This window comes from Nicotiana tomentosiformis, chromosome 5 (genome assembly GCF_000390325.3).
Source record: "Nicotiana tomentosiformis chromosome 5, ASM39032v3, whole genome shotgun sequence".
In the NCBI taxonomy this organism is placed as follows: Eukaryota; Viridiplantae; Streptophyta; class Magnoliopsida; order Solanales; family Solanaceae; genus Nicotiana; species Nicotiana tomentosiformis.
This window is the reverse complement of record NC_090816.1, coordinates 13,558,749-13,586,056: the sequence shown is the minus strand read 5'-3', so window position 1 is coordinate 13,586,056 and position 27,308 is coordinate 13,558,749. Positions and strand designations below refer to the sequence as shown.

The 27,308-nt window shown below is 36.9% G+C and overlaps 1 protein-coding gene across 2 annotated transcripts; it reads right to left on the bottom strand.

Moving 5' to 3' along the window:
* Positions 1-311: 311 nt before the first annotated feature.
* On the bottom strand, positions 312-27,308 carry LOC104106376 (structural maintenance of chromosomes protein 6B-like). 2 transcript variants are annotated; one of them, XM_009614912.4, is made up of 28 exons: positions 26,967-27,308; positions 22,621-22,726; positions 21,950-22,083; positions 21,029-21,084; positions 20,744-20,830; positions 20,191-20,511; positions 18,127-18,246; positions 17,504-17,638; positions 16,455-16,531; positions 16,252-16,327; positions 15,908-15,982; positions 13,587-13,691; positions 11,610-11,779; positions 11,309-11,432; positions 10,807-10,919; positions 10,095-10,299; positions 8,914-9,045; positions 8,664-8,778; positions 8,479-8,564; positions 8,286-8,381; positions 7,080-7,216; positions 6,914-7,016; positions 4,982-5,061; positions 4,807-4,885; positions 4,626-4,683; positions 2,669-2,766; positions 1,139-1,233; positions 312-718 (listed from the first exon to the last, which is right to left on the bottom strand). In XM_009614912.4, exons 1-28 carry the CDS (start codon positions 27,112-27,114, stop codon positions 661-663), a joined length of 3,189 nt encoding a protein of 1,062 aa, XP_009613207.1. In that variant the 5' UTR covers positions 27,115-27,308; the 3' UTR covers positions 312-660. The 2 variants fall into 2 exon arrangements, with proteins under 2 accessions (XP_009613207.1, XP_009613208.1); XM_009614913.4 differs by having other exon boundaries at positions 11,330-11,432.

The following is a 27,308-nucleotide window of genomic DNA, read 5'->3' as shown; positions in this document are numbered from 1 at the left end:
AACAATGATCAAAATCCCATCCTTAATGTATTCTCTTAGTTTCACTCTTTGTTAAATATACCGCTGTCGCTTATCTTATCGTCGGAATGGGGTAGGTAGAGTCCTTTGCTTATATGCTTGATATTACTATAATCACACCAGTCTTCCTTTTAGTGCACATGAAACAGAAACCACAATACCCATCTTTTCAAAACATATTTTTTACGGGTAGGGCAAAACATCTCCATCCTTTTTGTTCGATGTAATATCCTAAGAATATGCGTCCAAGAATATTCGACTCTATTTTCTCTCTTCACAACTCCCCAAAATGATTTAGGTTGCATGATACTTTCATATAGCAAATGTTGAAACATGCTAAAAGACTTTATATACATAGGACAGTGTAAGCTTGGCTTTGATCTACGGTATTTAGAAGCACCAATGGTACCTCAATAAGAAAATTGGAAACAAGACTAGACATAGAACACATTAAATTTATAAACTCACCTTCTAGTTTTATTTATCACTAGAATTTCTAATGATTTAACTGTGAAATCATTTAGGACATGTTAAGCCAAAGACTAGTAAAACAAGACCTCTTTCACTAGCGAACTCTTCTTCACGCCCACCTGAAATCCCCAAAAAATAACCATCTCCCACAAAAATAAAATGCAAAACGAATCAGGCACGAGGAGCCGCCATTTGCTGCTTCTTTACCCTCTCGTCCTGCTTCACCATACTGAATACAAAAGAATGTTTGATGGATCAACATTGCAACCAATTCAAAGTAAAGAGATAAATAAATGCTTGCCACATTACAGTGAATTGATGAATCCACTCCAACCAGTATAGGAAAATAGCCATTATCCCACTCTTTTTTAAATTTTCCTTTTTCAAAAAGACACAATTAGTCAGACGAAAGTATTTATGCTGACTGATGAAAAAAAGGAAAATCTTTTAGATGGGGATTGATAATAAACCAGTATTATAAAAAGAACTAACTCTACCAGACTCCGAAGGGAGAACGGAAAAATTGAAGAGACATATACTCATTATACATGGTTCAAATAAGTCAAATTAAGCGACAGTATACCGAAGGCAAAGCAAAGACTCAGGTTGCTGGATTTATAGACAATATTTATTCATGCTTTCAGACTACCTGATGTCATGAGGGGTAATAAATATCCACTGTGATCCTTGTGCCAATGCAAAATCCACAACAGCGTCTAGACTGATTTTTCTGCTAACGGCATCCTGTACATTAATGGAAAGTTAAAGATTGCAACCAATAGACTGTTTCTCTACGATGTTTAGTGCAACGAAACATGTTCCCATGCAATCCACTAGAATAAGGATTTATAGATGCATAACCCATTAGTAAATTTCAACAAATAGAAATGCCCGTCTTGTGCACGATTAGGAATAAATGATTGTAAACCAGTCCTCCATTACAATAGTTCACCCCACCATGATTGCATCAAAAGATCCATCCATCCTCAGATACATGGGGGTGCCATTAATTGATGAGGATATGATCTACATAAGAACACCTTAAAGTATCACAATCCTTTAGCAGCATCTGCATTACTCCATTTGAGCCATATTCATTATTATCAGAATAATATAAATATTCATAATCATCCATCCATTGTGATCCCTGACGATATATGGAAGTTATAGTGGACAAACTGTGAATAGTTAAAAGACAGCCAAGTGCTTTCTTTCATTTATCTGACAGAGAAAAAGACTTCTTATTAACCTTTTGTTAAATGAAGAGTCAGCAATTTCATGGTTTAGACGTCAATAAAAGTAACAAACATCCAGAACACCAACTTGTGTCCTAACTGTGACTTAGCTTTCAAGAGATATATGGTTATTAATATTTTGCCGTTTCTACCATCTGAACATTACAGGCAACAAGTAGTCGGAGATATTCTCTAGCTGACAGTAAATTCCTTCAGCTTTCAACATAGCTTTATGAGTTCCTTCTTCTGACAAAGCTCTTTATCCCTTAGGCTTCATTCATTGCCCTCCATCAAAATTGTAATTAATGTATCAATAAACAACATACACCAGATGTGTATGTACTTGTCATGCCCAACTCTATGTTTCCTTTGAGCCTGGAGCGAGGTAGGAAAATAGGTTTATTACACTGATGATGGCTTTTGTATTGAACATAGAGACTACCAACGAAGGACAGACCCGCTCTGGCATCGTGCTTGTATACTGCAATTGCCCTTGAAGGCCAGTTGCATTCTCTAAGTCATTTGGGTCTCTATTTGGAGGCTTTGGACGAAGACTAATAAAAGGTGAAGTAAATGACAACGCAAAAGATGATGGCGCGAAATTTGATGATTAGAAGCATATTTCAGATTCCTGTTAATTTCAAGTTGAAAGCACTAATGTGTAGAAACTGCACAAGTTGATGTCCATTAAAACATCTGTTAGTTTCAATGAGCGATGGGCTAAAATTGCACATTTTTCTTAATTAAACATCAAAATGTGCTCAAGTGAATAATAGTATAATACAGGGGCTAAACCGGAATAAAGTAATAACTAAGAACCAAAACTGCAACTTCTCCAAATTAGGGGGGGGGGGGGGCCCGTGACACAGTTCCACCAAATGTTATTTCCTAATTAACAAGAAAAGTATCTTTTAAGAAAGTTAAAGTCATGTTGTAAAACTCACCATAAATACATCAAATTCATCCATTGCTCTAAACGGAGCTTCAGTCATCTCATGAAGAGCAAGTGCAAAGCACAAAGTTGAGAAAGAACGTTCTCCCCCTGATTTTACATCAGAACAAAAACAAAATAGTTTCACATCGGATCTAAATAACCAGGATACTCAACGAAGGCATCGAGTCCATATCCCTAGGGAAAGAACAAAAATAACAAACGCTACAAGAGGAATAAAGTTAACAGAATAAACGTATGTCTCAGTAATGTTTTAGCTATTATTTTATTTTAAAATTCCAACAGGCAGAAACTAATGACTGGCAGGGTAAACGGAGATTTAAAATGTTACTCACAGTAACGTTTTATTACTAGTTCGTTACTGTAAATAGTGACACTCTGCCAGTAACCTAGCAGGAACTGAAATTTACATTCTGACAGTACCCTTCTGGCATATCTTCTGCTATGAAACCTTTCACATCTTTTCGCTCCTATTCATTTAGAAGGTAAAGAGAAGGCCATGCCCCTTACTCCCTTCGTATTATTTGTTCCCTTCTCTTTGTTTAATTTTCCTGAGGTTGCCTATGTGGTTAATACTAATCTCTGTCTCAGCAACAGTTTAACAGCTGGATTCCTTAACACCGCCAGAATACTCTTTTATTTACATCAAAAACTAATTCAAATACAAATGGGCAATGGAATGTGAATCCCACAGTTGGAGCAAATCAAGTTTCAGAATCTTTGCAACATCAAACAATGAAAATTCCAAAAATAAAAAAGAAATGGAAAAAAGCACAATCTTTCAATCAGCAATTGGCATTTGTTTCGGTAAATAAAGAATAGTATTACCAAAAACAGCAGAATTACAGCTCAAACAACAAACAATCCTCACTAAGCTGGAAATTGAGCCCCATACCTAGTGCAATCGACATTTCAAAAAAGAATGGCAGCAACCGCAACAGCTTTTTCTTAAACTCACAGAATATAGAAAGAAAGAAAAAACTAGCAAAAAACACTAACTGATAGTGTATGTATGTATATATATACACACACACACATTTATTTATTTATTTATTTATTTATTTTAAAAATCAAATCGCAACAAGGCTATATATGGCACTGGTTTCTTGTTTGAATCTCCAAGTTTTTACTCTATCGACGGCGATCCCTATATATATATATATATACACACACACACATTTATTTATTTATTTATTTTAAAAAACAAATCGCAACAAGGCTATATATGGCACTGGTTTCTTGTTTGAATCTCCAAGTTTTTACTCTATCGACGGCGATCCCTCACCCAAAACACACTTTCTTAAAGTATCTCAGCTTGGATTTGAGAAAACAATGGAAGATTACTGGAAACAGGGCTGGCTTTTGCCGAAAGAGGACGTCTGTTAGACTGTTCGCTAACTCCACATTGTGTTGAGATTTTTATTATTATTACTATTATTTTTGATAAGTCAAAGTTGTGTTGATTATGACAGTGTTACATTACTAGAAGTAATGATTTACACTTAAATGATCCGTAAATGAGCCAAGATAGAATAGTTCAAATATGCCATCTACTAACTTAGTTCACATAGGACATGACCGAATAATCTTATTAGACCTCTCAGTATATCCTCTATGTGTGAACTATTCATATTGTATCTGCCGCTATCTAGATAGAAAATATGAACTTCAGGGATTAAAAGCAACAAACCAGCTCCCCATCAATTTAATGATCTAAAGTTGATCTTTCTCAAGGTGTTAAGAAAACTTCTTTCCCAAACCACTACGACATGCTATCACAATGCGGACCCAACTATCTATGAATTAAGGCCCAGTTGATTGATTGTGGTGTGAGTATATATACAAATTTGAGAAAAGGGACTTTAACAGTCAACTTTTTTGCACTAGGGCTTTCGCCCGTTGTTTCTTGGATTCACTTTCCAAGTATTAGTAAAGAATGAGAAGGAAACCTGAAAGTCCTCGTGTGTCACGAACACTGCTGCTTGATGAATCTTGGGGCATTTTTACCTGCGGAAGATTTCAGGCAGAAACAAAAATTAAACTTTTAAGAATCAGTTTGACATAATAGCAATAATAATAATGGAGGACTAGCTCAGGCAAACAGAACCATGTCATTTCAGTTCAAGTCACCTCTATCGAAAGGGTCTTCTCTTCATAACAAACTTTGATGTGCCCACTGATCCCTTTCTTACCCAAGTGGCCATTAAATCTAACGCAAAATTAGCAAACAAGAAATTTGAGATATGAAGGGACTACCAATGAAGAATCGTAAATAAGATGGATAAGTAAATGATAGAGATCTTACTGCCATGTTAATTGGCGCTTCAAGAGAGTTGCATTTCTTTGGAATTTACTCCATCGTAGCTCGAGGGCTTTATGGCATGCCTGACAATACATTTAGGAAGGTTTCTATTAGATAACGCTTACAAAACAGAAAGTCAAGACACAAGATGGATTATATTAGCACAAAGCAAGCGGGTAAAAGAACGTCAAATGAAAATGAGTACCAATATTGGACGAAGCAATAAGAAAGGTAAGTATTAAGAAGAAACGTCAGTGATTTGATATATAGCATTATTCCCCTTGTGTCATGAATACTGGCTGAATTGCTACTACTAAACTAACAACTATGACATCTATCTTAAGGAGTTATTGCCTAACCAACTCTGCTGTGAGCCAGAAACTTAAGTAAAATTGGAGGTCAAGAGACTTTATATTAAGATGGTGAGCTTTCTAGTCATTTCAATTAACTCAAAGATAAGCTGCGAATTCAATGTACAATTTTCATTAATCAATCTTGAACAATCACTTAGTAGGTAATCAAATAGCAAGTATCTAGAAATAGCAGCGTATAATCTATACAAGACCCCAACGATTATCTGTTTACAGCACTCAAGTATAAAAGCAGAAAACATCAAAACAAAGATAAATGCAATTCAAAATCAGTAAGAATTGAGACTTGACCTATGGGATACCACTCAACTGTATGGAGGAAAAACATACAACCTGTAGAGGTCCTTTGGTTGGAAGAATTAGGAAAAATAAGGCATATATCAACCCCTGAACTTGGCACTGTTTATTCGGTGCAGCCCTGAATAATTTTCTGTCCTAATTACCCTCTAGACTCTATTTGATAGCTTTGACCCCCCACCCCCACCCCAAAACCTCAGTCCACATGTCATTTTTTAAAAATAAAATTAGTTTTTACCTTTTTAAAAATTTTTCAGTATATTTTACGTCCCAAGCATATGGGTATTAATATAAAAGTATTATGCAGATATACTAGGAAAGAAAATAATAAAAGAATATTTTTTTTTAGTTAAAAGATCCACCTGGTTGGTGGGTGGTTAGGAATAGCCCTAACCTATACATAAATCGAACAACAAAAGTACATGGAGGAGGAGATAGACCATAGCCTCCAGAGCATGATGAAGGTGATCAGAAGAAATGTAGCTAAGATATGGGAGGACTCCTCCATTACAAAATTTGAACAACCAACTATAAAGCAAAAAGCTAAACAGTTTAAGTGTATAACATAGTTAAACTCCTCCATGGTTAACACAGAAGAGACTCTTCTTTGGCCTAACTCTGAAGTTTGGAAAGCCACCCTGTTATTGCTTCAAGTAAGCTCTAACTTGCCAAGGCAATGAAAGATCTTCAGTGAAGACAATCTGGTTCCTGACCCTTTCACCCAACTGAATATTTAGTTACAGCTAATTAGGACACAAACTTCCTACAATCAAGCTAGTAATTAAAATACTATTCTTCTCCCACAATTAAGCTGGTCAACACTCCCCCTCAAGTTGGCGCAAAGATGCGCACATGCCCAACTTGCAAACCAGTGTATGAAAAGTTCGTTTGTTGAGATTTTAAGCAAATTGCCTTCTTCTGAGGATGTTACACAACTTTGGCAAAACTTATTGCCCCCCACTAACATCCCTCTGTACTCAATTAAAGATCAATAACACAAGGAAAACCACTGAAAACTATAAGCATAGCGTCTTCATATGAGCATTACATATTTTTCTTCGCAAAACAAAATTTAACATCTTAGTACTCTAAGAAGATGACAAAGCAAAATCAGATTGGTTTTCACATACAACGCAACTAGAGATGCCTTGTTAAGCCTCTGTGGCCACATGAAGTCCTTCAATATAATATCTCCATGAGCCAACAACAAATTTTATTTTTCCCAGATGGAGGAGACTGGATTATAGCCAAAAAGGAGGTAACTTACACCTAGTTTCTCGCGAAATGCTTTGTACATTTGCTGCTTTCTTAAAATTTTGCGTTCTTTTTTGTTGTACAACATGCGGAGATCCTCAATAGACTCTGGATGTCTGCAAAGAAGTTTCATAAATGAGATTGAATTGGTAACCAATCAAATACAGTCAAATCATTACCTCCGACTCTCTTGCTGAAGTCTTTGACTTAGCCTAGTTAATTGGGCGCTTAATTGCTCCGGAGTGCTTCCATCACAGCCTCCTACAGTCTCGATTTCACCTTCAGGACAGATGATTGAAGCTTTTTTGTAGCTCTCCTGCAGCCAGGGATACAGTTAAAGCAAGGTAATATAAAATGCTTTCTGTGACATGAAATGGAAACTGGAGTTGAGAGAGAGAGAGAGAGAGAGAGAGATGCACCAATAAGGTAGACCATGGAAAGGGGGGACCAAGGCAGTGAGCAACTAACCAAACTACTAATGTAAGTGGTGAAAATATTTGTGGTCATAGTTTTCCTTATGTTAATACTTCCCTTTACCATTTTGACTAATTATACAATATACTTAATACGGATGCTCCGGAAACAGCCTCTCTACCCTTCCGGGGTAGGGGTAAGGTTTGCGTACACTCTACCCTCCCCAGACCCCACTAGTGGGATTTTACTGGGTATGTTGTTGTTGTTGTTGACTTAATACGGATGCTAAGACTTAAGGCCTTTCATGGAATCTCATACTTAATAAATGTCTTACTCAAAAATACATAAGTACATAGATCTACCAGTAACTGATCTATATACCTAATAATCAATCTCTAAATATAGCAATGTACCAAAAGTATACTTCTGGTTAATTCCACACCTATCTTAATTTGAATCCCTCCATTTAAGTGATTTCATGAAATTCAGAATATAAGACGAATAATTTTTAAAAAAAAAATCTCAAGTACTTGCAGTTCCAATTTCTAAGTGCAATGAAGATGCTTCTTAAAAACAGATTTTGTTGGAAGAAATCCGACAATATTCTTTTCCTAATAGTAACTATATTTGTTTAGTAAAAATCAAACGTACAGGCCCAAAAAACAAATTAGAATGATATAAAGTCGAAAGCATCATAAACTCACAAATGCAAATGCATTACAATAGGAAAAGGATCTAGGAAAGCCAAAATTGTCAACCAGTATACTATAAATATTCTAATTAATTAAGAGCCTTTGTGTTTAGCACTTTATCAAGCTTTTCTGGCCTATATTTAACTAGTTAAACTTCACAAGTGATAATGGAGTACTATAAATATTTTTTTATTTTGGTAAGTATTACAATAAATAATTTCTTAGTCAATCCCAGTTAGTGCTCATAGGATTCATATGAATATAAGCAACTATTCATACCCTACGGTTGTGCTCAAGTTCCTGATATTCTTCTTCTGCGCCTTTAAGTTGGGAAAGAACCTTCTTACTCATTACATCTTCATAATGATTCTTCTTCTGAAATTGTAATACATCCATGAATTTAATTAAACATCACAATGCGGGAAAAAATAAATATGAAGTGTCAATAAAAATAAGAAAAGTAGGACTGAACCAATTCTGCGTCTTTTAGATCTTTATCAATCATCATTAACTCACGCTCTGCTTCCTCCAAGGCTCCAATTTCCACTTTTGCTGATTCTACAGTTCCAGAATGGAAGAGCTTTTACTAAAAGGCATATATAGAAGGAATATACTTGGAGAAATTCCAACCTGACAAAGAAAGCAAAAATGGCATACCACACAAATTTTCAAAGGATATTTTGACATCATTAGCTTTGGTGTCGGCTTCATTCAGCCTCACTTGAAGCTCTTCCAATGAATTTTCTCTTTCATGTATCTCATCACGGATTTTCTGTACATAGTTTTAAGAAAATATAAACTATAGTGGAATACCATCTAAAAGATCAAGAAAACATTGAATTTGAAACTGAAGACCCAGAAACCGAAGTGCAATTTTTAGTGGAGAAGGATGGAAAGAGGAACAGACCGACTGCTCGACGTGAAGCTCATCTACTGTTGATACAGCGGTGGAGCTAGATTCTGCAAGATATGACTTTTTAAAATCTTGCAAGCGAAACTCCTTGGACCTCAAAACGCGCTCTGCATCATGGCGCCTCTTCTGCAGGAGCAGAGGAACTAATGGTTATATCAATAGTTGGTCATATCATTCGAAACTTAGAAAGCCCCACTCACATATATCAGTCTGAATTACTCTTACCAGAACTAGTTAAAAGAAAGTTTATTATAGCAAGTTATTCAGGAGCCATATGGATCAAAATCCAAAAGAATATGGAGGACAGTCAGTAGTACTACCAAGAACACCTTTGTCTTGACGACTTGACCATACAAATGATGCTCCAGAAAGAATACCGCACCCTATTAGATGAGAGTATCACCAATTTCTATGTAGCATAAGTACATATTTTCCTGTATTTTTCTTTATAGAGGGTTTAGCAATGTTTTACTCTTGATGAGGCAGCAAACCTCTGTGAGAAGAAAAAATAACAACAAGTCAAGGTTTCTTGTTGTACCTAAATCGGTTGTTTGATTCAGGAAAGAACCATCCATGAAAAGCATATTAAAAGCTTAGCAATGGATCCTCCTGTGTCCTGCGGTTTTCACATTCACAAATCTTCTTCAAGTGGCTGTGGGAAATATATTTCTTTATCACTAGGTAATCAAATCACATTTTTTCCCATATATATGTGGGTACACAGATGTTTTCAAACAACCAGAGAGAGGAGTTGCCCTAACAATCTAAAGATATCATAAAAATGAGGCAACTTTTCAATATATTCGAACAACTAATAAATTAAAGAGACAAGTTAATTATACTTTGTTTACAAGATACTCTAATTTATCATTTTCTGAATGTTAGCTGATTTGTCAAGAAAATGATCAGTCACATGGAACTATTCTGGCGAGGCACAAGCTGCAAGCATTCTTTTTTTGCAGAAAAATCTGAAGGTGCTAGATCTCAATTTGAGGATGCCATAAATCTTCCTTGACCCACAAAAAAGAAGGAACCTAGTGAAACTTGAAGAACTACTGAAGAAAGGGAAAACACTTTGATTATGATAAGTAAAACCAAAGTGAAACTTGTAACAGCTTTAGAAAGGGAGTAAAAGCTATTATTCTGGTGGAACACTTAGCTAAAAATATCAATACCTTAGCGCTTTGCAAATTATCTTGGAGTCCTTGAAGCTCTTCATCAATACTCCTCTTCATACCCCTGGTTTGTCGAGCTTTCATCTGTGCCTCGGATGCTTCGCTTTCTAGAGTTTTAATTAGATTGTCATATGAACCAGAAAGACGTCCACTCCTCACATTCTTCATTGGTGGAAGAATAGTTTGGACTGAACCCCGAGAAAACCTAGGAAGTTTAGAGTATGTTAATCATGCCAGTGCAAAATGTACTGTTCTATCCAAGCCAATACTAAACCAAGCAATGCAAAAAAAGTAAATTAGATTAATTAAGGCTCACAAAATGCAAACTATAATGTTTAAACCATATTGAATTAAAATGATGGCCACAGTTCTCCATGAAATAAACAAACTCTTGCCAGACTTGCTGTCGTTGGAATGGATACTTCAAAATTTTGGACAGGTTTAGAGCATCGGGTTAGTCATCCTAAACAGCTCCACACAAAATAAACCGATGGAAGTCAATTCATAGATTTAATTAATCTAGAATAAATCAAAACCAACTGGCAAAAACAATTTCGCCCGCCAAGTACTTGATGAATCTATACACGAACTATGTACAACCTAGCCAATACCTTGAACAGACCAGACAGGAAGTTACTCACAGGAATACAGGAAAGCAATTAAGCATGAAGATACAAAATTGAGCGGCATATGAGAGACCACATAATCTTACATTTTGTACCCATCAGAAGTGTAAACCTCCTTCAAATTTGAAATCCTTTGCTCAAAAGCAACTGCTTTTCCAGCATCATAGTCTTTAACAAGTACTTGCCTCTCAGCATTACCCTAACAAGACAAAGGAAACATCAAGGCATAATCAGCATAACTAACCTAAACAACAGAAAAATACAGATGTAACAGTGACAAAAGATCAACACAAGAGACTGGAAATTAGTCTGAAGTTCATGGCAATAAATAAGAACCCAAATCGTGACTAAAAACTTAGAGAAACCCCGGCAGAGAGGAGAATAATGAAAAAAGGAATTATGAACTTGACTGCCAGGGATAAGCCAAGCTATCATAAACATAATCGATATGAAAATAAAATGAGTTTTCTGCAAATTGGCAATCATCTGTCCACGCATAAATTAAATCTGAACTCGAAACCGCTTATTATGATCAGTAAGAAGCTACAAAACTAAAGAACAGCTTAGCTTTGGTAAGAATAATTTAACCCACAGAAATAGCAACTTTACCACATCAATCAAGACATTTAGTACGGTAGGATTGTCAGAACGTAGGACCGAAATTGCAGTTGGATGATGAGTCCGGGGAAGCATGTGATCGGGAATGTTCAACCTACACCAACAAATACAAGCAAAAGCTTTATCAGAAACCAGAGAAGTATCTATCTACCCAGAAGTGACTGGTATACATTGTCATCAACGATGTGTAAGGACATAAATCATCCTCATCAATACACACGCACACACAAACATACATACATACATCGAACATATAGAGCAAGATCATTACCTTGGTCTAGAGAACTCATAAATGATAATCTGTAAGTTATTATAATTCGCTTCCCTTGCACAAGCTCTTAATAAAAGGGAATCCTTATGATCCGTTACAATAAAACCGTTAAGCAGCGAGCCAATGGCACTTTCAATAGCAATACCCCATTTGTCACCATCAACCAAGGTCTGCAATAACAAGTTGATAAATGTTTAGCATGGGCTCTCAAAAGTTAAACAAGCAAGAAAGCTAAACATATTAATTGCATATGCAATTAAAACCAATACAGGAAATAGAAAACAAAGAAACCACAGATCCACTTATACTACACGGAAGGCAGAATAATATGGAAAAAAAATTAAAAGGGCATGGGCAAAGAACCGTGATTATGGGAGGGCATCTCGTGTAGATCTGACACAGTTATACTACAGAATCTCAGGACAAGTGAACTAAAGAGTAGCAAGGAGGCCAAGTCGAATACCTATTCACATGCATAAATGGAAAGCATATTGGGAGTGGTTCCAGTAAAATATACAGTTAATTGAGGAGAGGGTTTCCAGTATTTCATCCAAAGGTACGATGAGCTCCATTCTATGTTCTGTAGCATGCATTTCCCCTTGAAAATGCAGAGGGAAAATGCAGAGGGAAAATGCAGACAGGCAGCTGTTTGAAACTTGGTTCACAGAAGCGATCACCTTACATTTTAATTTGGTTTCACTTTTCAGTAGAATGAATTGACATACAAACAGAGGTTGAGGAGGATTTAAATGACGAGAATTGACGAAAGTATTAAACACTAATACATAAATTGCACAATTTGCCAAAAAAAGGCTCCCTGGACGAGAGGATAGCTCTACCTGCAATAACCAAGCACATCTCCTTTTGGGTACATGCCTCTTTCTATGCTTGCGTTCAAATACAAACTAACAATCAGTGAAGTATATGATATGCTCCCTCAAAAATCTCCCTTTTCGACTATAAAGGAAATTTGTTATCAGTTACAAATGCCTAAGAGGACAGAGGGTATACCTAGCTACAAACACCAATCCGAGTCTGGAAATCCTTCAAAAAAATGAGCTTACTTTTCTTCTAAACTATATTAACAGTAGGTTAGCTTTTGTTCTTTTGTACAATCCGCCGGCTTCATTTGGATCTGTTATATAACAATTTGTCTTATTCTTAGTGAAGCTACTATGACTGAGTTCTCACTTGAATTGTGGCAGGTGGAATTGTTCTTAGAATGGAGCTTTGGGACAAAACACGAAACTTGAGGTTGTTGCAAGAAATATGGACAAGAGGTGAGGCAGGCAAACTGTAGATCCTAAAAGCTGAAAGAAATGCCAATTCTAGCATGACTTTTGGGTAGTAAAGTAGCATGTAAAGAATGATGCTGAGGGTTCCAAATTGAAGGACAGTAATCCTATTTTTTTGCGGAAGAAGCACATAATATATAAGACCATACTTGTAGGAATATTATTCAGACATTTCATTGGTGATAGATGCCATGAGAATAAGAGAGCGGCGAAAGAGTTGAGAGGAGCGCATGAGAGTTCCAATGCCATAGGCCTAAATCGTTTTAAATTCACAGTTTTAATGTACAATTTAACATTTACCCAAGGTAGAAACATATACATAGTCAACTATATTACATTTAAGTCTAATCTTCATTACATAACTATCTAACAGATTCACCCTCTTAGCACAATGTTTTAGTTAACTATTATACTTAACTCTAAGGTACATAACAATCTAAAAGATTCACCACTTTTGTACAATTTTTTCCATTTGGTACGTTCATGTTGATGGCCAACTGTAAAAGTAAATAACCCTAACAAACTGAGGGGATAATGAAAACATTTATAATGGAATAATGACCATATCTGACTGTGGAAATGACAAAAGAAGAATCAGTCTTCAGTTGCTTGTAAGCTCAGCAAAGAAAAACAGGACAAGATATACTCCACAGATGTACAATAAATTTTATCCATCACATACCACATGAGCACCTATTGGACCAATCGGCGCCCTCTGGAACTTTCTATGATGTCTTTCAATCACCTCCAGAAGGCCCATCACTCTACCTCCTCCAAAGGCTGTAACCTGAGAAAAGGAAATTAGTACAAACAACAAAGGTTTGCAAAGAAATAAAGACAAAATAATGATTTAGGAAATGCAAATAAGTCTTTAATTTTTACTTCCGTATAAATTCTTATACAGATTCTTATGCTGCCAGAGGTGGACCACAAACCAGAAGAACAACAACGAACCTAGTGTAATCCCACAAAGTGGGATATAGGGAGGATAGAGTGTACGCAGCCTTACCCTTACCTTGAGAAGATAGAGAGACTGTTCCGATAGACCCCCGTATGAAAAGAAGCAAAAACGACAAGCAATAACAACAGCAAGATAGATGATAATAACCGAAGCGAAAGAATGAAAATGAAAATACAAGACTAATAGTAAAGCTATGTTATGAAAAGGAGACACGCACGACTACCTACTAACCTTCTACCCTAATTCTCGACCTCCACAACTTCTTATCAAGGGCCATGTCCTCAATAAGCTGAAGTTCCGCGTCATGCCTAATCACATTTCCCCAATACTTATTAGGCCTACCCCCACCTCTCCTCAGTCCCACCATGGCTAGCCTCTCATACCTACTCACCGGGCATCTATGTTGAAACCAAAAGTGAATCACAATAAAATTTCATTTATTTTACTATCATCTTTACAACTTAAATTGAGAAGAACAAGGTATAACCTATGATTTAAAAAAGTCTTCAATAATAAGACATAGTTCTCTTTTTATTGATTAGAGAAAGTTCCTTCCATTTGTACGTCGATGATTGTATTAAATTATTGAAGACAAAACAAGGAGGTGCTGACTATTTACATTGAGATTAAAAAAGTGCATGAACCCCCCTCTCCCATAGATCCTAGAGAGTTAAGAGTTCCAAGAAAGGAGTTGATATTTTATACATCTTTGTTTTCTTTTTCTTTTACTTTTATAGATAAGTGAATCGAATACATCTGTCATGTTGCATGATGAAGTTAAAACACACAAGCATTTGTGTGTGTTTTGCTCCCTTCTGTAAGCACGTAGTGTTCCTCTCCTTCCAAAAGATCCACAAAATGCATCCGAGTTCTATTTCAAATATTGCCAAATTCTTTCAGTCCTCCAACCTGACCAGCTCAAAAGCGCTTCCTTCAGAGATCTTGGTATCAACCACTTGATATAAGAAAAGTTAAAGTAACATGCTCCATATTCCATAATGTTGTTACACTTATACACTGCAAAAATAGATGGTTTGTTTTCCCCTATCATCTCCAAGGACAGTCATGGTGACTTCATTTCCTTGCAATGCATGGTAACAAGACTTCACTGAGAATCACCCACAACTTTTTACTCCCAACATCAAGGATATGAAGTTATATTCTGCTGTTAGTTCCTTGACCTCTTCGGCTCTTCCAATTAACAGGATATTCTGTCAATTTCACAATCCTGATAATGTCTTCTATACTCTAGCCTCCAACCCTGTTGGGTATTATATTAAGTTAAGCTGCGTGTTAACCGCACAGTTAAAAAAATCAGAAACTTCCTCTTAAAGTGAGATTTGGAATATTAATCTTCTTGTCATGTTAATACATAAGAAAACAGGAAAAACTCCACAGATGGCTGAATAAAAAACAACAGAAACTGCAGGACAGTTCTGCTTGCTTATGTATATGGCTATCGTCATGCCAAGTTTCCACCCTCAAGTCTATTAACATCAATTGAACAACACTCGGACAGAGAAGATCTTTTAATAAATGATGAAAGCGTAGCTTATTGATATAATAAGCTAAAGAAGGCAGATGTAAACAGAAAGCAGAGAAGACACAAGAAAAATCAGAGAGAATATTGAGGTGCTCTTTGCATTCATTCGACAAAGATAAGAATAAAAAACAAAGGGTTGATTGTAAAAGATGGCATTATACGTCACTGAGATATATATTGTCCCATGTTTAATTCTCTTAGCTATCATATGTCTCTATATTTGAGCTCTTGACTGCCAATATACAATTCTAACTGATGATCTTTGAAACAATTGTTGAAAGTGGTAAATAAAATGGTTCATCTACCATTTAACCATAGGAAAATAGAAAATCATATGATAGTGTCAAGATACAAACCCAAGTAACTAATAAAATTTGGAAGACCACTAAGGTATCAATTGTTAGAGTTGGGGAACCTAAGAACTTTGCAAAATGAATTTCTCCCTCCAAGCAAGCTAAGATGAATAAAGAACAATCCTCGACAGATAGAACTAAGATACCTTGTTGCTTTTATGAAGTTGAAGCTCACGAATGCGAGAGCGTATGTCACGATCCTTCTTGTCATTCTCTTCAATCTAAAAGAGTCCAAGAATAATAGTATAAGCCCAAGATTTCCAAAGCAAAAGTTATAAATTGCACCTAAAATGAAAATTAAGAGAAAAATGGAAAAACAATTAGGAAAATCAGCCAATTTTGGATAGTGACAGTAGAACTACAACGTCTTGTTACAAAAGATGTAAGAAAGAACACAGCATTAATCAACAAGGTTATCAAAGTCAGGAAAACTTTCCTCATACTCTGGCATGCTTGTTCAAAAGAGGAAAATCAGCTAATATCTTCATACCTCATGAACGATATTGCTTATCTGTTCCTTCGCCTGATTGATTTTCTCAATTAAGGTAACTTCTTCATTCTTCAACCTGCCATATTACAGCTTCAAAACTTCAGTTGGATCAAGAGATTAATTTCTCAAAAAAAGGAACTGTACTCGTGAAGCAGTCAAGCAGTAACACAATCAAATATTTCTTAAACACCATATCCTATGACCTTTGAAATACAACATTAGCCTTATCAACCTCAGCTTGGAACTCCTCCAGCTTCACCTCCATATCATGTTCTTCGGCCTACAGTAAATTGGAATGTAGAAGCATGTAAATCATTTCCACAAGATATACATAAACCCCACATTTAGTCAGCTGAAGAATTGAATTCAATGGAACACACATTTATCCTGGATGACTATTTTTTATCTCAACACCAGAATCACACAATGGAACCGAACATTACAGTAACAGCTTTTATGAGGCACAGACATTATCTGAAAAAACACCTTTTTCACCTGGCTGGAAACACGTCAGAGTATCATTTTTATATCAAAAGGCTATGCTACTCATAGAGAATGAGCAGATTTACAACAACAAACCCAGTGGAATCCCACAAGTGGAGTCTGGGGAGGCTAACGTGTATGCAAACCTTATCCCTACCTTGTAAGGTAGAGAAGCTGTTTCCAATAGACCCTCGGCTCAAGAATGAGCAGATTTATTGAGGTCAAAATCACTTTCAACATTTCTGCCCAAATTGCAGCGCTTACACGAGAAATGTCTACAAATTATAGCTTCTGCATGAGCCCCAGACATGGAAAGCAGCCTTGTTGGGTGATCACAACTCTTGACTGTAAAACTGAGGTGCATGGAGAACGACCTTTTTGGGTGATCACAACAACTCTTGGCAGTAAAATAGAGGTGTTTTGCGTCATTATTACTAGCTAGCCTCAAAGTCAGCATATAGCATAAGAAAGCCTCACCCATCTGTCCCTGCCCTCTGAGATAGTACAGTGAAAATTCCATACTGTACAGTAGACTTACTATTGTTAGCTTAAATACTGGAAAGCTACAGTTAAACTAGGTACCAAATCACACCAAGAAAGGCTGAAAGGAATATCTGAAGGATCGAAATAAAAGAATAGGTCAGAAAGAGCTTACATTCATTTCTATAAGGAGCAGACTTTCTTTCTAGGTTTGCAATATCAGGGTGTACTGAGAACTAATTAAATAAAGTATCAATTCACGGAGGTACAGAAAATCAGTGTAGACAACCTGTGTATTTCTAATATTCTGCTCATCCACATCATGTATTTGTTGTTCAAGCATCTTGACCCGTTTTGCCATCTTTTGGATGTAATTACCTCTACGACGCCACTCCTCCTCCAGCTCAAGCTTTTCCTTTGTAGCCTACCAAACGAAATTCACATATTAAAGAAAGGTTTTGGCATCAAGATAGAAGTGGAGAAAGAGCATTTGAATAGATACAGCTTTCAGTCATCTTCAACAGGAAATACGCAGTCGAAGGAGCAACACATGGCAAGTACTTTGTACAAATAGTTCACCACCGAAGATGATCTATATATACACACTGATAACTTAATTTCCCAACTATACATGGACAATATGTAAGGAGACAAAGGAAAGGAACAAATTTCTTTCAGTATAACGAACAAGGTCTAAAAGGATGAACATGGATAATGAGGATTCATATAGCCGACTCCAACTAGCTTGGAATTGAGGCATAGTTGTTTTTGTATAAAGAACAAGAGTAGCAGAATTGGGAGTCAGCTAAAACTCAAAACTAGGACGACAACAAAACAATCATTCAATCATCATACTTATCAAATAACACTATCCAAATCAGAAACGGAATTATATGAGAAGTGCTCACATACCGAAGAAAGACTATGCTTCAACTCTTCTGTCATCCTCCTCACCTCAGATGTCTTTTCCATCAAATGAGCAATTTGAGCTTTCTTCTTGGCCAACTGATCGTTCAATTCCTCCATCTTCCTCTGTCAACCAAACCAAGTTTGCTTAGTGTTTTCTAGGAATAAGACATCATATGATCAAGCAATGTGAAGTAACAAATGAACTATGGAAGAAGAGAAAGAGAAGGGTAGAAAATGCAGTCACAAACAAAAGTTTCACCACAGAATACAAACGACAAATTGTGAATGTTCCCTTCTGATCACAAGTAAAATTACCGTAACCGCCTAACCACTAAGACCTCTATGACTTTGGTACAGAAAGAGATCAATAACAACAACAACGCCTCAATCCCAAAGTAGTGGAGGTTGGTACAGAAAGGAATAGCAACAATATCTTACCTATCCTGTATTTGACTCAAGCTAGATGAATCTTTGGGGGAGAGAGAGAGAGAGAGAGAATGTATCCCCTAATTCCTTCTAGCTATATAGATATTTAATCTTTGAAAAACAAGAGGAGAAAAGAATATGAGAAACCACTGAATCAGACTAGAAAAAATCACATACACTGTGTGCACCGTTATGACAGCATGGCCAACTCTTTATTTAGAAGGAAAATATATCTTGTTTCGCCATATACAAATATATCAGTATTGCAAATACTGGTTAGACATCAGTATTGCAAATACTGGTTAGACATTAGTATTTGCAAATGATGAACATTTATTTGAAATACTGAACTGCTAGTTTGAGGAGTGTTTCAAGTGAAATAATGGTTTCCAATCATAAATCACCCTCTTATTTTCAAGTGAAGTTCATTCCCAAACACAAACTTAATTTCAACTTCAATTTCAAAAAGCCTTTTTTTTTAACTTCAACAAAATATTGTCCAAATGCCTAGTTCATATGCTCAGGCTTTATGGATGAAGTGGAAAGGAGAAAGGAGTTCTTAAAGCAAGTCTAGTCAGAACATTGACAAGCAAGTTGTACCGCCTGAGAGACAATATCCACATGCAGAAAAGGTAATAGCACGTCTCAGCCCAATTGAGAGTTTCTCCACTAAGCAAGCTGTTGTAATGTTCAAATCCATCAGCATTTAAGGCAAAATGGGTACTGGAGAAGGACATTGGCAGCTGGGGGACCCATTCCTCCTCGTGGACCACAAGCCCTTCCAAGGAGGTTGAAATGTGTGAAGGAGATAAAAGCAGATTATTGCAATACGCATTGATGGCTTACGACTATCGGAAACAGTCTCTCTATCTTCATAAGCTAGGGGTAAGGTCTGCGTACACCCTACCCTCCTCAGACCCCACTTGTGGGATTACACTGGGTTTGTTGATGTTGTTGTTTGCATTGCTGGCTTACGACTGACCAGTTACGGTGAATAGTTGAGTTGTGTGACAGACTCCTTGATGTTGCTATCACATTAGTGGAAGAGAGGACATGTCGAGTGAAACTACTCACTTGAAATGGACGAGTCAGCCATTCTAAGTCTGTTATAATAGCCGACGGAATGTTTTGTTTAACAATATTTGGTTGTTGGTGGAAAGGAGCAAAATTGTGCCCAACCCATTAAACCACAACAATATCATGATGGAGGGGAATCCATAAGGAAGAAAGAAACAGAAGTCTGACAATAGCGGAAAGATCAATCAATAAATTCAATTTTCTTTCATAATTATTCAAATTCATTGTTGAATTTAGGATATGTCGCTGGTTGAAAAAACTTATGTCTCTGCTGTATATTTACTGATGTTCGTTCTCATTTGATAATATAATAAGAACAATAACACTCTACTCTTTATTATCCACTTCTTTTTTATATATATAGGATAGCACCATCTCCAGAAAGGCACTAAGGCCAGCCGCTTCTAACAAGGGCAGGATTGTCATACTAATAAACATTACAGCAAAGAAATGAAGAAGTCTCCGGTAGCATATGCAGAAGAGGAGAAAGCTTCAAGAGACGGTTATAACAAAGGCATTATGACTCTGAGCATAACTTTCTCAGGGAAGAATCAGAGCACTTACAAGATGCTGATCTATTCGAGATTGACATGTGGGAATCCGTCCTTTCAACTCCTCAATCCGTTTACTTTTATCTTGTAACTGCCTGTCTACACTGTATACCCATGCCCATGCCAATTTCTTCTTCAACAAGTCTACCTGATGAGAAATCTCCTCTATATGTTCCATGTTTCTAATCTTTACTTGCAACTCATCAAGTTCTTTCACTATAGGACTTATTGATTTCTCCAGTTCAGCAACTAGTTCATTTGCGTTTTTCAATTGAACCTGAATACCAATCAGAAGATCTTCCACTTGCTGAAGTAGTGTTGCCTTGAAAAAGAACTGCAAAGTATCATGATAGTGGCAGATTAATCACTAAATAGGATCTCCCTCCATTAAGCAGTAGTCATTGATAAACTAAAAACATGAAACAGAAAAAGACAAAGTTCAACGAACAATGCTGGCCAACCTCTAAACTCAGAACGAAATATAAACACAGCAGAAAGAAGGCTACCAAGTGGAAGATCAAATTACACAAGCATCACCTGATAATGTTAGCTATTAAGCCCCTCACCTTGAACTTGTCTTTGGCATTTCCGGAATGTAAGAATTCCCTGCTTTTATCTTGACTCATTATTACACATGGATTTTCCACGTCAATCTGCATAATAAAAAATGCACAATAACTAAACGCCTAATTTCTATAATGGCATAAAAAGGAAGTCAATGATTCCCTGCACTTGCTCATATTCGTGCTTATTAAGGAATAAAAACTAAAAAGCCTATCAGTTTTGGAGAAGTAAAGCTTAAGCTTCACCAATAAATTAAGAACAAATTCTCTGTCTAGGCATGCACTCACATTGAAATGAACTATAAGTTCTTGGAGTTCCTCTCTTTTGGCAGCCACCTTTTTACCTGTTAAATGCCATTAGAAGAAGGAAAAAAGGATAAGGAAAAACAAGAAGATCCAGCATGAAATCGACAAGCTCCACCCAATGAGCCAAGGATAATAAGCAAGGTAACATAGTTTAGTTGAGCTCTGCCTCCACAAGCATAAATTGGAAGCTTGATGAACTTTTCTTAACTTTGATTATTAAATGAATCATCAAATGTGACATGAAAAGCAATGATTTAGAATTTGTGAACTGGAAACTGAAAACATGATGCACAAATGTTGCACGGCTTGGTGTCCAACTTGGTCTTCAAATTTCAGAAGAATTGGATTAAACTCCTAAAGTTAGGAACTTAAAAGGAGGAACAGACACAGATAGATAGAGAATTAATATATTGTAAATTCATCAGGCCACACAACCAATATCAACACAAATTACTCCCAAATCCAGTTGAGCAAAGCTAGTACAATATCCAAACGAATTTCCATATCAATGTGCTTCGGGAAGACCCTAACAAACTGCCAAACCAAATTCAGAAAAAAAAAAAAAGAAAAATCAAGGAAGAAAACAAGGTTCAGCTGGACTTTGGACAAAAGTTTATGACTAAAAATTTACTTTACCAGGAATTTTTTTAAAAGCAATAACCAACAACTAATTACATCAGTTCTGTAATGCGAATTCTTCAACAGAACATCTCAGGAAACAAAAATAAGCAAGCACACGAGACAATAACATCTTAATTGACAGATATCTTCAGTAAAAAGCAAGATATAAGCTTTCTAATATCACATAACTTTAGATTGCTGTCCTTTTACATATTCTATATGTTCATAGATACTAGCATATTCTATCAACTAGAAAGAGCTATTGAAATCACAATACAAAACCTTGGTAATTCTTTAGAACGATAGAACCGGTAGACTCTGAGATCCTGCGCTCTACAATTATGAGGTCACCATAAGTTTCTGCCTTGAAAGCATCCTCTCCTCGGTTTTTTATTTCCACGTGAACAAGGGCATGGCTGTGAATAGATACAAATTACCAGCACCTTATAAGCACATTAGTAGAAACTCAAACATAGAATTCAACTTAGATTATCTTGCTAAAGGAGAGATGATTAATGAGATGAATACCAGACTGAATAGTATTTCCTACTTCATTAAGAAAATAAAAGAAATTCCCCGGTATATATTTATGATATCATGTATCCATTTGTTTGTTTCCATTTTCTTTATATATAGAAAGAAAACTTTTTTTTGTGGCTATACTCATTCAATGTTTTCTTTTTTTGATAAATTAAGAAGAGAATCATTCGACTTTCAAGCCTCCATAACATGGGTATATACTGAAGATATTAATCTATATTTAACTTTCTGTTTTATCCATGAATCACATCAGACGGGCATTTCCTCTAAAGCTTATCTTCATCGGTTCTAAGTTCTAACAGTAATTTAAAACTAGAAAATAAACTCAAAAGCTTTTAACACAATCCACAAATAGAGGACAATAAATGCTTCTTTGCAAAATAGAACGAGGTAAGAATCAAACAATAACAAACCTGCAGCCTGTCTTTATAAAATCCTTTAGTGTATTGGCCCTTTGTGTGCCTCTAGCGCGGCTCCCAAATGCCACACATAATGCTGTCAGTATAGCACTTTTCCCACCTACACCAATCAAAAACCAGTACAAAAACTACAAATAGATCCTCTCAAGCCACATCATGGAAATGATAAGAAAAGCAAACACCAACTTAGTCAATGATTCACACATAGTAAATTTTTCTTTACAACAACAACAACAACAACCCAGTAAAATCCCACTAGTGGGGTCTGGGGAGGGCAGCGTATATGCAGACCTTACCCCTACCCCGAGGGAGTAGAGAGGTTATTTCCGAAAGACCCTCGGCTCAAGAAGTAAATTTTTCTTTAACCAAAATAATTAAGTTATTTGGTCTCAAGTTCTTGTTTTTATAATGGTGGTGTACGCGCCAACTTGCGTACACCTTGACTAATTCCACCAGGTATACGCTACCTCCCACAAGCACAAGTACCAGGTTACTTGTGTTTTTTGCCTAGATTTGAATTTGAAACTTTGACCTCATGGTTCTCCTCCCACTTCATCAACCATTAGGCTACACTCTTGAGGGCCGGTCTCAAGTCATATACTAAAGGCTGACAACACGATTCCCTCTGCTGTGCACGTCAAACTGCCACTCTAATCCCAACCTGACACCCCACTTATTAAGAGTGAACCACCTATCTGCAATTCCCTGCACCAAGGTAGATCAGACAAGTACGAGCGCGTTTTCAATTAGGACTGTGCGCATACACTAGGGGAAAATGAATCTGGGGAAGTTGTACTCCTGCTTTGCAAAGCAAACTAGATTTAAGGCAATAGCAGATAAATACACAGAGAATAAGGAGTGGAGACCAACTGCCAATTTTGTTGAAGTGGCGAGGCTCTTAGGGGAAGATAGGGAAATGCTGGAGAAAGCCTTTGAGGAAGAGGAAGTACATACTATCATTTTATCTTGTGCATCAGACAAAGCTCCAGGCCCAAATGGTTTCGCTATGGCTTTTTTTCAAAACACTTGGGAGTTCATCAAGTCAGAGCTAATGGGGGCACTCAATCACTTCCATCAGCAATGCTACATGGTGAGATCATGCAATGCTTCTTTCATTGCCTTGATCCCTAAAAAGAAAGGGGCAATAGAGCTTAAAGATTACAGGCCAATAAGTTTTATTGACAGTGTTTATAAGATTGTGGCCAAGTTGTTAGCAGAAAGGTTGAAGAAGGTCATTGGCAAGCTAGTCTCTAGTCACTATAATGCCTTTATCAAACACAGACAAATAACTGATGCAGCTCTCGTAGCCAATAAGGCTCTAGATTGGAGGATTAAAACTGGACACCCGGGCATTATGTGCAAGCTTGATATAGAGCAGGCTTTTGACCAGTTGAACTGGGCTTATCTAATCTCTATACTGAGGAAGATGGGATTTGGAGATAAATGGATAAGGTGGATCAAATTCAGCATTTCAACAGTTAAGTACTCGGTGCTTGTTAACAGAGAACCAGCAGGCTTCTTCTCACCCCAGAAAGGGATTAGGCAAGGAGATCCACTCTCCCCATTCTTGTTCATTCTAGCCATGGAGGGGCTATGCAAGATGTTGGAGAAGGCCAGAGAATTACAGTGGATTCAGGGATTCAGAATAGGCTCAGATATTGGGAGCTCAATCACTATCTCTCACCTGTTGTATGCTGATGACACTTTGATTTTCTGTGAGGCCGAGAAATCTCAAGTTATGTACCTGAATCTAACACTTCTCTTCGAAGCTCTATCAGGATTACATGTCAATGTATTGAAGAGTACAATTTATCATGTCAATCATGTGCCCAACATAGAGGAGCTCACAGGTATCATGGGCTGCAGTATTGGGTCACTACCTACCACATACTTGGGCCTTCCATTGGGAGCCAAATTCAAAAATTGTGAGGTATAGAATGGTGCTATTGAAAAATTCAAAAGGAAATTAACTTCTTGGCAACTTCAATATCTTTCTATGGGGGGGGGGGGGGGCAGATTAACTCTCATCAATAGTGTACTAGATAGCATTCCAACACACTACATGTCACTGTTTTCTATTCCCAAGAAGGTGCTAAAGTAATTGGACAAAATCAGGAGAGACTTTCTCTGGGAGGGCAATAGCAACACTCACAAGTACCACCTAATAAAGTGGGGCAAAGTCACACAACCAAAACTAAATGGAGGTCTGGGAGTCAGAGATCTAGTTGTCCACAACAAATGTCTGCTAATGAAATGGCTTTGAGGTATGGAACAGGAGAGTCAAGCCTTTGAAAGAAGGTGATCAATGCCAAGCATGGGAAAAGAGACAACTGGAGTTCTAATAGTTCTAATGCACCATATGGAGTGGGTCCTTGGAAGTACATTAGTAAACTGGGGGATGAATTCTTTCAAAATATCTCTTTCAAACCAAGTAATGGGGCTCACATCAGATTCTGGAAAGACAAATGGCTAAACTATACAGCTCTCATGGATGAGTATCCTAGCTTATACCAGATTGCTCTAGACAAAAATTCCTCCATAGCACATAACAGAAATGGCAGTAATTGGGATGTTCATCTTAAAAGGACAGTGCAGGACTGGGAAGTGGATAGCCTGATGGATATGCTAGCAAAAGTGGAAAGGTTCAATATGGATGTGAACCAACCCGACACCATATGTTGGGGGAGAATGGGCACCTTCACAGTGAAAGAATGTTACAGACAATTTGGTACTCAGAATCAAGTGTTAGATGCATGGCCCTGGAAGTTAATATGGAAGACTAAGCTACCTATTAAAGTCATTTGTCATAACTGGATTGCGCTCAATGAGGCATGTTTAACACAAAACAACCTAAACAGAAGAGGTTTTCAGTTGGTCAACAGATGCTACATCTGTATGGAGAATGAGGAAACTGTCAACCACCTATTTTTGCACTGCCCAGTGGCCACCGACCTCTGGAACATGTTCTACTGTCTTTCTGGTTTAAAGTGGGTCATGCCACAGAATTTGAGAGATACACACATGAGCTGGAGTTTATGGAGAGTTGATAAGACCATCAAAAAGATCTGGTTGATGATCTATGCTGCTATTTTTTGTTGTTTATGGAATGAGAGGAATTGCAGATGTTTTGATGGAATCTCAACTCCAAATCACGTTCTCAAAGCTAAATGCTTACTCAATCTTTTTTGCTGGACTAAGTTAGCTACTGTAATCAGTACTGACCAATTAATGGATTTTGTTAGCTCCTTTGTCTTAGAATGACAAGATGTAGAGGGACTAACATGTAGTACTACCTCCGTTTCAGTTTATGTGAACCTATTTCCTTTTTGGTCCGTTCCAAAAAGAATGACCTCTTTCTAAATTTGGAAACAATTTTGCTTAAACTTACAATTTTATCCTTAATAAGAAGCTTTTATAACCACACAAATACTCTGAGCCCCTTTTTGAATTGTTTAAGACCACAAATTCCAAAAGTCTTTATTTTTTCTTAAACTCCGTGCCCAGTCAAACAGGTTCATATAAATTGAAACGGAAACGGAGGGAGTAGTATTTATGCATTCCAATTTCCTTGTAACGTTGCATCTCCTAGATGCCTTTTGTTAATGAAACAACTTACTTCATCAAAAAAAAAAAGGCAATAGCAGATAAATTATAAACATTCAAATTTTTACCAAGTTTGCACTCAATAGCACGGTGTACCTACTATCCTTTTAATTCTGGAAAAAATGTGCAATAGTGACTCTTTTTTTTTTTATCAATGTGGAGTTCGGGCCAGATTGCTGGCTCTTCCAATATTTTATCGGGCACCTGCAATCTCCCGCTAGTGCAGATACCGAGTAACTCTGCCCACCATAGCTTAAGCAAATGAGAAGAAATCATATACTCCCTCTGTCCCAATTTATGTGTCATATTTGTTTTTTAATCTGTCCAAAAAGAATATCATACTTCCTTCTTCAAGAACAATTTAACTTTAAACATGATGTACAACCACACAGACATCTATGGCTTATTTAGATTACAAGTTTCAAAAGTTTTATTTCTTTCTTAAACTTCGTGTCAAGTCAAACAAGACACATAAATTGGAACGGAAGAAGTAGTATTTTTTGCATCCGCCGGGATCAAATCCTGAGACTTTTTGGTTCTCCTCTTACTTCATTATAGACCACTAGGCCACACAAATTTTGAAAAAATAATATTTATACTAAGTCCGCGTGCATTCTCACAGAGGAATAATGATGGGTGCAGAGGTACTCGGAACTCAAAGACTTTATGCAATTTCCATTACGGTAAAGGGGGAAAACGAGAACATAACAGAACTTAAAGAGGAAGAGAGAACTTACTTCCGTTCTGACCAGTAATGAAATTAACGGAGTCACCGAAATCGATCTCGAGGTTACTATGGCACATGAAGTTTTCCAGCCGGATTTTTGAAATAATACCCGCTTCTAGACGCTTCGGCATCCCTGTCGCCGGAACCCTATCCTCCATTTTTCTTGAGAGTTACACGCGCCGATTCTACCGAAGAGTGAAGATTGATATCGTAATTGAGTTGACGGCACTGAAGCACAATTCTACAGTCTCACTTCTCTCTCTCTCTCTCTTTCTCTCTCTTCGCGCTTCGTATGGGAAAGGCCTAGGGAACAAATGGCGGGAAGGGCTTCGTTTATAGTATGTAACTAGTG

What these genes read in the sequence shown, in the direction of transcription:
- LOC104106376 (XM_009614912.4), bottom strand. Translation starts at nt 27,114, where the DNA reads ATGGAGGATAGGGTTCCGGCGACAGGGATGCCGAAGCGTCTAGAAGCG. An exon ending in TTTATAAAGACAGGCTGCAG is followed by an intron (nt 22,084 to 22,620) that starts GTTTGTTATTGT and finishes ATCTATTCACAG; the next exon opens with CCATGCCCTTGTTCACGTGG. An exon ending in AACTTCATAAAAGCAACAAG is followed by an intron (nt 13,692 to 15,907) that starts GTATCTTAGTTC and finishes TCCTTTTCTCAG; the next exon opens with GTTACAGCCTTTGGAGGAGG.